At 35.1% G+C, this 12,006-nt stretch overlaps 1 protein-coding gene across 1 annotated transcript; it reads right to left on the minus strand.

Moving 5' to 3' along the window:
- Positions 1 to 490: 490 nt before the first annotated feature.
- On the minus strand, positions 491 to 2,736 carry LOC113314010 (10 kDa chaperonin, mitochondrial-like). The gene is made up of 3 exons (XM_026562784.1): positions 2,520 to 2,736; positions 1,764 to 1,903; positions 491 to 758 (listed from the first exon to the last, which is right to left on the minus strand). Exons 1-3 carry the CDS (start codon positions 2,622 to 2,624, stop codon positions 710 to 712), a joined length of 294 nt encoding a protein of 97 aa, XP_026418569.1. The 5' UTR covers positions 2,625 to 2,736; the 3' UTR covers positions 491 to 709.
- Between the last annotated feature and the right edge of the window lie 9,270 nt (positions 2,737 to 12,006).

The raw sequence follows: 12,006 nt of genomic DNA on the forward strand, positions 1-12,006 counted from the left end.
TCCACTTCGGTCTCCTGCCATTTTCTTTGAACAAAGGTCGGGTGTACAAATGTTTTAAACTAAAGCTATTGCTTGATAAGAAGGGCAAGAAAGTGTAGATCGAAATTTATAGGAAGCCAAAATCACTTGTTCAGGATGCGATTCAAATGCATAATTTCTAGGACAAACAGTGGTCAACGCTACCAGATAATCCAAGACCACTGGGTTGGCAGAAAAAGAGAAACCAAGCAATAGTTCACCCGGATTTAGAGTTGAGCCTCCCATTTTTTATGGCCATTGAGCTTTCTTTTCATTTTGGATGGATAGGCTTTCTCGTTTTTATTCTTGTATACCATTAGGATGACTTCTTCTGAGAATAAAACCCAAACCTAAACCAAGGCCAAAACAGCAATAGAACCATGCTGACCCCGCTAAAACTTTTTTAAAGCTTTTAAATGGTAGAAAACAATTTGTAAAAAGTAAATGTAAATAAGGGGGGGAAGAGCAAAAATTGACCAACAATCAGAGATAGGATTAGTTATGGAGCAATAATTTTAGGTATTCTTAATGTTATCTGAATAAGTTTCATGCCAACAATAATTCCAGATGCAACTAAAAAGCGACTAGTCTTTTCTGAACCCCTCAAACTCTCATCATGAAAGAAAAACATTCTCGACTTTTCTTACCCTGGTGGTAAAATGCTTTGACACATTGTAAAAACATAACTATATCACTCATGCAGTGTTCCCAGTATGTCCTCATCTCTGTATAAATGATACCTGAAACATTATTAAACAACAAACATCAGCCGAGTTGTTGCTTTAACTTGATGAAAAAAAACAAATAGGCAGATAACATCAATATGAAGTTTTCATTGGCACTATCTTTTAGGCCAGAGAAGTCATGCCCAGTTTCTGGGATGAGTTTCAACTTTTTAAGTGCCATGCCTGTTTTCACTAAATACCAAACTAACTAAACTCAAGAATTGAACAACCAGCTGACACATGTAATTAGGTTAACATTGTATCCCACATACGAGATCTTGTACATGTGATCACAGTGTGGAAAAAGGAAAAAAAAAAAAAAAAGAGGGAGAAAGTTAGCAGGTGACTTAAGCAAATTCAAAGAGTAGTCCAACTGTAGAGCATACATCTTAGACATGTCGAGCTTCTAAACATTCATTACAAGCCTAAGAAACTTGCTCATTGAGGGAAGACTATAGCAGAGTGAAACTACATCCTTCCCCTTGTTTATAATTATATCAATGAAAGAGAACCTGCATGTTGGTCATCCAATCCATCCAAGACATATAGTGACTGTACGCTAGGGTAAACCTCTCTACTTCGTTTTCCTTGGGTTTTCCAACCATACAATTTGCCTCTCTTTGGGATATTGCATGGGTACGAACTTTAGCCATAGTGCTTGCTTTAAAACAACTTTACCTATTACCTACCAATGTTAGTACATGATACTGGTACCTTCAAATACTACAAAACTAATACTCATGTAATGATGCACAAGAACAATATTGTGCTAGATTTACTGATTTCGATTTCAGCACATGGCAAATTTTGTACATCCAACAGAAGATAGAACAAATACATTATTGTACATTCCAATGATATCACAAATGCACCAAGCTAATTTGGAAGAACTTATAAATATATTGAATTAAATAAGTTATTGTAAACTTCTAAAAAGAACAAATTAAACCAAAGTACCAAACTAGAAACTCAAGTCAAAGCGGAAAATAAAAACAGATTAAAAAAGAAAGATGAACTCACTCTTTCTTGTCGAGCTTCACTTCGGTTCCTCCATATTCTGGTAAGAGAACAGTGTCTCCTTCCTTCAAGCTTACTGGGATGAGTTTACCATCCCTATCACGAGCTCCAGGACCAACAGCAACAATTTTTCCAGAGTTCAGCTACAGAAAGCAAAGTAACATATTAGTATCCAACAAGAAGGAGAACAATCTCTATTAGGTATTAGGTTTCATTGCGACAATCCATTGAACACAATTTAAGTGTCCTGAACCAATAATTCTTTGATCTATCAAATAACCACAAAACACTTGGATTGGATCACCTATCCAAATAAGAAAGTGAGAAACAATCCCAATTTCAAAAGAAAAGAAAAAAAAATGTAATCAAAAAATTTACCAAACTGCAAAGAACATGGAGAACTTTCAGAGACAATTTTTTTTTAACAAAGTCAATGTAATTTCACCATGAAACTACGTCTACCCGAAGGAAAGGAGGAGCATTAAAAGGACAAATCAAGAAGAATAAAATGAACCTAAATACAGTTTGGGAATTGAAAACAGTATCAACAACTATGACTCTTTTTTCTGTTTATGAATTAAAGGAAAAGGTTTAAGATTTACCGGTAATTAGATTCAGTACTAGCAAAAATAAATAATTCAAAAACAAAATTGGAATAAAAAAAAAAATCAAATAAATCCAAGGATGCAAAACATTGATTGAATAAGGAAGATTGGCACTAGATCAAATAGGGATATGCAGGAGAGATGAAATACATACTTTGCTAGTTTTCTCTGGAAGTAAGATTCCAGCAGAGGTTTTTGACGGAGGAACAATTTTCTCAACCAAAATACGGTTAAGACAAGGAATCAAGCGCTTTGCCATTGCAACAGAGGGTTATTGAGAGTGAAAGCTACAGCAATCGAGAGAACTAACTAAATCTGATAGCTTTCTTCTACACAGCAAGTAAGGAGGGTTTATGGAGGACGATCAGAACCTTCTCGATTGATGGTTGGGTAGGGTTTAAAAGAAACCGTAATTACATTGTTACCCTTGGGTACTGACGTTCTTCTCAAGCTTTCTCTGGCCCTAGTCCAGTACCACATGGGCTTTTATAGTGGGCTATAGGATCCCAATGGGGTGAGAATTCCTAGGCACTAGTATGCAAGGGGTGAGCAACGGATGGACGGGGGTCACCCGGGTCCAATCCGTCAAAATTGTGGATTTGAAAAATTTAACCGTGTCTGGTCCTATCACCCGCGGATCAACATGTGATACGGACTGGACCGTGGATTTAATAAAAAATGGGTAAAAAAAAAAAGTGTTTTAGGACTGTACCGGTTCCTTTTCATAGTGGTTGATAGCGGAGACAATTGGAATGTGGGACAAAGATAATTGCTCTATCTCAGAAAAGTGATGGATGAAGTTGCGGCTTCCGTTGATTCACAAAATGATAGTGTTATTCAAAGAATCATACGGGAAGACTTTAGTGCTTATACTATCATCAGCATTGCTCACAGGATACCCGCTGTCATGGACTATGGCTGAGTTTTAGTAGTAGATGTAGGTATGTGTCCCCTCCTACCTGTCATTCTAAAGTTGTCTCTAGTGAATGACTTATTGTGGTAATTGTTCCTTACCTGAGGATATATAAACTAAACTTTCTTATAGAAATCTATGTTGCTTTGGCAGGACATGCGAAGGAATTTGATAGTCCAGCTCGTTTTTTGGAACGCCAGTCTATATTTGGTGCATTGTTTCAAGATTACGCCAACAAGTCTGCTGGTTTATAGAAAAATCAAGTTATCTTTGGTGATTGATCCATGTTTATATTGCGTCCGAGAAGAAGAAAAATCAAGGAAACAAGTTCGGCATCAATAAGATATCAATTTCCTTGTACTCTACAGTGCGGGTGAATTCGCAGATTTCAAAGTCCAACCGCAACCAAACCGTTAAAAGTGCGGATTTGAGAATCTCACCCGTGTTCGGCCCATAAATCTTGCGGATTGGGTTTCACCCGCAATTTTACGGACGGATACGAGTGAAATCCGCAGTTCCGGACTTTTTGCTCAGCCCTAAGTGTATTGGGACATTTTTGTATTGTGAAAACTACTGTCAAACCCATTTCTCGGTTTTTTACACTGTCAAACCCACATCCAAAAATTTCACGCTCGTTCCCATTTCTTTGTGAAAAATTTATCAGCAAACCCATTTTTTTTTTGAAAATTATGTTTTCTTCGAGAAAAGTTATTCTTCTTTCTTCTTCTCTTTCCATGTTCTTCATCTAATGGTAATTATGTGAGATGAGTGTAAGAATTGAGCGAATAGAATTTGTTGATGAATTTGTATAACAATAAAGGAGATGATGTTATTGTGAATCATGGAGGAGAACAATTAGGAATCGAAGTACTAATCAGGGAGAAACAAAATTAGGGTTTGTAAATCTAATTTTGAGTTCTATGGAATTGATAAGTACATCGAGATGTTGATAGATAAAAAACAAAAAGGTTGTTGTTGAATTAATTTTATGAAATTATTTTGGTAAAGAATCGAAGAGTTAAAAGTTCGTGAGAACTATAGTGAAGATTTAGAGGAAGAGCAGATGAAATGCAGGGGTAAGGAAGAGCAAACTGTTTTGTGTTTCAAGACTGCAAGTAAATGTGTTGTTGGTATGTGGAGTTAACTAAAGTTGGCAAGATTAGATGAAGATAAGCTACAGTAAGGGTCAAAGAATTTTTAACTAGATGTATGCTTAGGATTGATTGAATGTGTTGCATATTACAAGCGGGAAAGAGCTACATAATGGAAGTTAGATGGGGATTTCGCAGGTGGAGTTTGTGTTATTGATTTATTTGTTGGAAAGAATTATAGCAGATGGTAGTTAGATGTACTGAGCTTGAACTAAGTTAGAGATGCTGGTAAATAAGAGAATTAGATGCTTTTGATGGTGTTGCAGGTGCCATACTCGGTTGTTGGACATGTAAGAGCACAAGAACAAAGTTGTTGTATGAACAATTGGTTTTCTTAGTTTTAGTTATTAGATTATGAAAACGGTGGAGAATATGGAGCTGTGCAGACATGGAGACTAGTTTGAGAAGCTAATTGTTCTCATGAGTTTTGAGGTGTTGGTGTAGTTCTGGTAGTTGTTGGATCTAGCATACAGCTGTTGCTATGGAATTGGAGGTGTCGAGGACTCATGAAGTTAACTGATTGAAAGGTGCATAACAGTAATTCTTAAAGGGTGCATAACATGTTATGCAGATTAAAATAGTTGCATAACTTGATTATGCAAATAACTGAAAAAGGTGCATAACATGTTATGCAGATTAAATTAGATGCATAACAAGTTATGCAACATACTGAAAAGGTGCAAAACATGTTATGTAGCCATCTTTAAAGGGTGCATAATTTGTTATGCAGTAGAGGAAATGACAGCATATTGCATTATGCATCCATTTTGTTTCTAGCACTGCTATCAACCAAAATATGGTTGCATCATTTGTTATGCAGCTACAAAAATAACCGCATAATCAGTTATGCAATCGAGAAAATGCTTGTGATATAGCATAGCTCGGTTGAACTCACAAAGCGTTGGTATGTCAAGTTTGGTTGTCATATTTTAGTATCAAACTCAGCGTCTCTTGATTAAATAATAGTGTCAATTTCATTTAGGTTAGACTAGAAAGTCTAGGAATGTTGAGACACACAAGTATTACTCCGAAGAACTGAAGAATGCGAAGAAGTAACGAACTACAACGACGACACCATCCTTTCACTTAAGGTTCGTAATACTGACTTTAAATTGTTTCATTCCCAACGTATCTTTCAAGTCGTGCATATTAAAAACATAACTGTGAAGCTGTATATATTGTACATATTGTATAATACTCTAGTGATGTGACATGATCACAATAGTATGATCATAGTATTAGGGAATTAGACTACGAAGTATAACGCTTAACTTTTGAACTTCGAGATATGACATCGACATAATCTTGTATATATTGTTATGATTATGTGAATGGGTTATGGTGAAGATTTCATCCTAGGAAACAATGTTTTACATTTGTTTAAAGGAAGTACATTCATGAACTTTTTTTGTGAATCGAAAGGGAAATCATTAGGCTTATTGGTCCGGCTATTCATTGTAAATCTTTGGATGACCAATATGTGTGAGATGGTAGAACCGATCTTAACTTATGTTATGTATCTTGGTATAACTAATCACAATGCCTGACTTATGGTTTGGTATGACTAGTTTTTATTAATTGGTGTAACCGATCCTAAGTAATCACCATGTAATGGTATGGTCGATCGTAATTGGTATGACCTATCCTAGTAATTGGTGTGACCAATCATGAGTATTTGTAACTGATCCTTGTAACTGGTGTAACCGGTCCTGGTAACTGGTATGATCGATCACAACTAATACCATGTGTAGATAGAACTGATCCTTGTAACTGGTATAACCGATCCTAGTGATTGGTGTGACCGGTCACGAGTATTTCCATATTTAGGTATAACCGATCCTAGTGATTGGTAGTACCGATTGAACCCATGTATGTGATTTGGTATTTGATCAATATGTTAGAGCACTGCTCGATCGAACTCGCAAGCGTTTCTATCTCAAGCTTGTTGTCAAGTTTAGTTGCCAAACTATAAGTCTTGATTTCTAGTCTACTTATAGCTATGTCTCGGATTATGATACAATGTGTAGTTGAGCATTAAACTTCACGGCTTTCATCGATTGAAGACGAAGAACTACTAAGGGGATCTTGTGGAACTTCATAAACAAAAGGTATATAGAGACTTAAACTCATCTATCACTCAGAAGTCAATTTATATTCTATCTCCTACTGAGACAAAAGTCGTATAGCTATATAGACTTTACATTAGACACATTTGATATTTCGAGTTGAGTTTAACTCGCTTACATATTTCTCGAAATATGTGTTGGTAAGATTTCGCTTTAACCAAGTTCATCTTTACTCTTGACGAAAGTCAAAAGATGATCATGTGAAAATGTCCTAGTAACATCTTACATGATTTGTGTGAGACAGTCATTTGATGTAGACACGGAATGTTTCGTATTGATCTATTGATCACTTGAAAATTGCTTTGAAGCCAATAGTTTGTGTGAGACATTTATTCCCGCCTTCCAAGAATGTTTCAATTATTAAGATGAAGTTTAGAACGATTAACTATTGATAGGATATAACACAGTATGCCTACTTGTATGTTAACTGTTGCAAGTTATTCAAATACCGGGAACCATAAATATGCATACCCGTATGCGTACTTGTTTGATAGTTGAAGTCCGAGAACTTAGTAAGCATACCCGTATGCATACCGTCCGAGAAGTTCTATCACGGGAACTCAACTGAGTTTGGTCACGTACGACAGTATGCGTACCCGTTCGCAAACTGGCGAACCCAGACCAAGTCCGAAGCTCTAAGTATGCGTACCCGTTTGCATACTTGAGTGTCTTAAGTTCTAAAATTGGTTTGTTCATGAAAAAATATTTTATATATCAAAGAATGCAATCTTTTGCAAACCGTGGCTATAATGTACATGAATTGTTTCAAGTGAATCAAAATCGATTTTGCTTCAATTGTGTCTTGTATACTTCTATGAGAATATAAATAATTGAACAACTCCATAACTAGTTTCATTTGAGTCATTTGAACTAGTTGTGATTAAGATGAACAAGGTTGATATGAAAGTGTTCATATGGCTAACTTCGATTAACTATTGTTGACCAACTATGTGCACACGTTTGGGTACGGTTACTCATACCTAAATGAAGTCACATTTCATTTGTGTATAATAAGCTGATCTAACGGTTGAAAGATATTAGCTTGATTCTAATCAGGTTTTCATCTAATGGTGAATATTGAATGCTTTGTTACAAAGGTAGCATCATTGCAAACCCTAATTTGAAGACTATATAAGGGATAACCCTAGCAACTGGGAAACCTAATCCCCACGTCTCTTGTGTGATAGTAGTTATGACTAGAGTCGATTCTCCTTTAACCTAGGTTTTTCCTAATACCATTATAGGTTAACGACTTAATATCCGATAGGTAGTTGTATGTTCTGATCTTACTTTGTTATATCGTGTTGAGTACTATCTTCTCTATGATTTGCTCGAGATTTAATATCCGATAGGTAAGATATAAAGTAGTCACAAACATCTTCGTCTCATCGTTTGTGATTCCACAATATCTTGTTTCGCTTCCATACGATTAACATTATTGTGAGCTGATTGATATTACTAGGTTGTTTTTATGGAATATAAGACCAGTATATTTATGTGGGAGACAAAAAACGGAACAAAAACTCGTAGGTATTCCTGTGGGAGACATATTTATCTAGTCAATAGACTTTTCTGTGTGAGACATATTTTTTTATCAAGTCTTCGACTTTGGGTCGTAGCAACTCTTAGTTGTGGGTGAGATTAACTAAGGGAATCAAGTGCGCAGAATCTGGCATTGTTCAAGAGGCGTAAGGAACGCGACTGTACCTTAATCAATGTGAGATTGGTTAGGGATCAACTACATTCCGGTCCGAAGTTAATTGGTAGTATGCTAGAGTCTATAGAGTCTTAATACAATGTGGTGTTCAAATCTGGACTAGGTCCCGAGGTTTTTCAGCATTTGCGGTTTCCTCGTTAACAAAATTTCCGGTGTCTGTGTTATTTCTTTTCCGCATTATATTTTTATATAGTTGAAATATCACAGGTTGTGCATAGTTCAATCAATTAGATAATCCAACCTTTGGTTGTTGATATAAATTGATTGGCGCTTGGATATTGGTCTTTGGTACCATCCAAGTTATTTCTCATATTAATCCGACTCACAAATTTCTATATGTTCGATTGCAGATTGATTTGATAAATTGAGATATAATTCTTGGATGTATATTCCTTGATTGAGTCTGACTGTCTAGTTGATTATCTTGGAAATATATTGGAGTTAGTCCAAACAGATTGCCTAAACGAAATATTGGGTGTGGTTGTTAGAACCCCGGTTTTTTACAATCACATAGTAGTCTTCGAAAACTGGAAAACCAATTCTATATTTGTTTTGAAGTGTGGTATAACCGATTCCAAGAATGCAAATCCATGTAAATATGAAATAAGGATTTGCAGTGAAAAGATGTCGACATACTTTGGACACGAGCAACAACTCTTTTCATTTATTGTTCAAAGATATTCCTTAGTACTCAAGGTGATCCTGTGCTGAAATAAATTAAGAATATTTTAATTAAGATTTTTGATTTTATATGCATTAATTACCAGCAATTGATGTATAGCTCTAGAAAATAAAAATTAGTAATGTGCATTTACTAGTTGGAGATTTTTTATTGAGAGATTTCGGAAACATTGGACAAGCATTTATTGGAATTATGAAAACCGAATTTTGCTATTCATTGCATATCTTGAGAATATTTTTTGTTTTAGAAATTCCTTGACCTTGGTTTATAAATACCTAAGTTTGCATTTCTAGCAAACTATCCTAAGAGCCAGGAAAACTTCATTTCTTGTTGTTTCTGGTGGAGCCATCTTTTCGGAGAGGAAATTATCCTAATTAGGTGAAATCTCTTGCGACCGCTCGTTTAAGTACTTTTGTGGGATCATGAAGAACTACGAGTACCGTTGGTGTGAAACTAGATAATTGTAGCGTTATTAGTTTTTGATTGATTTGATTGACTAACGGTTGTTGCAACTTTGATTGCACCTAGTTTGTTTATGCTTGAGAATCTTCTGTTCTGATATAAGATTCACTCAAACTAGATCAGGATATCGGCGGGATCTTTAGAACTGTTTGTAGATCTAAATATATCTTGTGATAATCCATTGTTAATAGACTCCGTTCTGTGCATGATTGATCACGAGAGATTCAGGTGGTGTTGTCCAGGTTATTGAAAATTAAAGAAGATTTGAAGATGAAGAAGATTTCTTATTAGTTTTCGTATCTTGTGAATTGTGTGTACAAACCTTGATCGGTTGGGATCCAACTAGAATCAAATTTATTCGATTTATTAGTTATGGCATTCTCTATATATCTCTTTTGAGATTTATTTTGATTGAGTGTAAATATAAACTTGACTACTTTGGCAGTTATTGGATAAATTGATCTACCCAGACAAAGGAGTTTATTAGATTAAACGGAAGAGCCTTTGTCAACAACTCATCTAAATCTTTATCAAGATTGATTAAAGTGGTTACCAAACAGATTCTTCTTTTGCCGTTTGGAGTTTTTTTGATCCAAAGGACTTATAGGTTGAAACAAAAAGATTATGGTATATTTAGGTACCCTCGTCTTTTCAGGATGCGTAATTTTTTATGCAGCTACAAAAAAAAGGTTACATAATCTATTATGCAGTTGAGAAAATGATAGCATATTGCATTATGCATCCATTTTAGTTTTGGTATTTTTATCAACCAAAAAATGGCTTCATAATCTGTTATGCAGCTACAAAAATGACTGCATAACATCGTTTAGTGATTGTATAACCAAATTAGTGGATGCATAGGCCAAAATATTGTTTACATAATGTGTTATTTATCCATTTTGGTATCTAAATAATGGATTATGCATCATTTGTTGTGTCGGCATAATGTGTCATACATCATTTTCGGTGGCTGCATAGTGGTTATGTATAAAGTTTTCAAAAAATTTGCCTAGAAGAACAACCACTTCCGACTTTTGGTAAAAAAAAAGTTAAATTTAGTATTATTGTTTGTACTCGTTTGTGTAGATATCTTTAAAAACTTTCCAACGAGATAAAATTTGTTAAATTCTAAGGCACGATTTTTCAGACGTGTTATATTCGAGTTTACTTTATAGTTATATCCCTGGAAAATTAAGATGCATAATGATTTATGGAAAAAAAATTCATAATTTCAAATAATTATGAGTGTCACGGAAACAGACAAATGTTTTGGGCCAAACAATAAGAAAAATAATATTTTTGGGATTTAACCTAATTTTTCGTTTTGTGTTAATGTAATGACCATATCTTTGCATTGTCTAAGTCTGAGCTATCTCCTTGGAGCCCTGAGTCATCAATATTCTACGTAAGAGTCTCTCATATGAGATTGTGCAAAATACCATCACCGGTTATTCATATTATCATCGAGTGTAAACTTATTCAAATGTTCATAATATCGTTGTTGGAGCTAAATTCTCAAGCCATGATAATATAATTTGTTCTCAGAGTAACTAAAATATAAGTCGCTCAAAGACTCAGTATCACTATAATAAGGTTTAACTCTAATAAGCCAGTTCGTAGCTCACTTGGTCGAAGCACATTCACTACACCATATTTTGCGTTTTGTAACCCACTATTTCAGTCACGAAATGGGTTGTGACGCACAAAAACCGTTTCAAAAGAGGGTGTGACAAATATTCGTAACCTGCATGTTGCCGTTACGAATTTGGGGTTGTGACTGATTTCGTAACCAACATGCGACCGTTACGAAATTAAAATTCGTAACCAACACAGGACCGTTTCAAAAAAAATTCCGCGGTTACAAATAAATTGACTAAGTCTACGTTGACCGACTTCAATGTTCTAGTAAAACTTTAGTAACCAAGGATTATCCGTTACTAAATTTTTACCAGGGTTACTAATTGTTTGACCAGGTCAACATTGACTGACTCCTACTATCCTGGTAAAAATTCGTAACACTTTTTTGCCGTTACGAATCCTTTTGTAACGAAAAAAAAGTCAGTCTTTATTGACCTGGTCAATATTAATGTTCCATCCCTTTCATTTTACCCTGCAGGTACCCTATCCCCTGGAATTGTTACAATACAATCCAATTCAAACACTTCAACATTCAAAAGAAGTCACTCAATCCAATTTAACATTCCAACATTCAAAAGAAGTCATTCAATCCAATTTATGTTGTGTTCATGAGCCATAACTGCTAAGTATAGAAGTGCCATAACTGCTAAGTATAGGCAGATGACTTATCATCCAAAAATCTAAGAGTTCCAGCATACCAATAAGTTTACCCGGATCCACTTGTTTCTTTATTCAATATCCGCTTGTCCTCGACATTATTTATAACTGCTTCACCTGCAAACAAGAAAACAATGCTTTTAGAAATATAGTTTCACAAACTCTCGCATACCATATCGACGCAAGATAAAACATACAAACAATACTACTAAGAAATAAAGCTCTCGGACTTGTAAGCAATCACACATTACAAATTTGTTCTAAGAAATGAAGTAGTTCTAAGAAATGAAGTAGT

The sequence above is a fragment of the Papaver somniferum genome, chromosome 9, assembly GCF_003573695.1.
Source record: "Papaver somniferum cultivar HN1 chromosome 9, ASM357369v1, whole genome shotgun sequence".
NCBI classification, from domain to species: Eukaryota; Viridiplantae; Streptophyta; class Magnoliopsida; order Ranunculales; family Papaveraceae; genus Papaver; species Papaver somniferum.

What these genes read in the sequence shown, in the direction of transcription:
- LOC113314010 (XM_026562784.1), bottom strand. Translation starts at nt 2,624, where the DNA reads ATGGCAAAGCGCTTGATTCCTTGTCTTAACCGTATTTTGGTTGAGAAA. An exon ending in TTCCAGAGAAAACTAGCAAA is followed by an intron (nt 1,904 to 2,519) that starts GTATGTATTTCA and finishes TGCTTTCTGTAG; the next exon opens with CTGAACTCTGGAAAAATTGT. An exon ending in GTGAAGCTCGACAAGAAAGA is followed by an intron (nt 759 to 1,763) that starts GTGAGTTCATCT and finishes ATAATGTTTCAG; the next exon opens with GTATCATTTATACAGAGATG.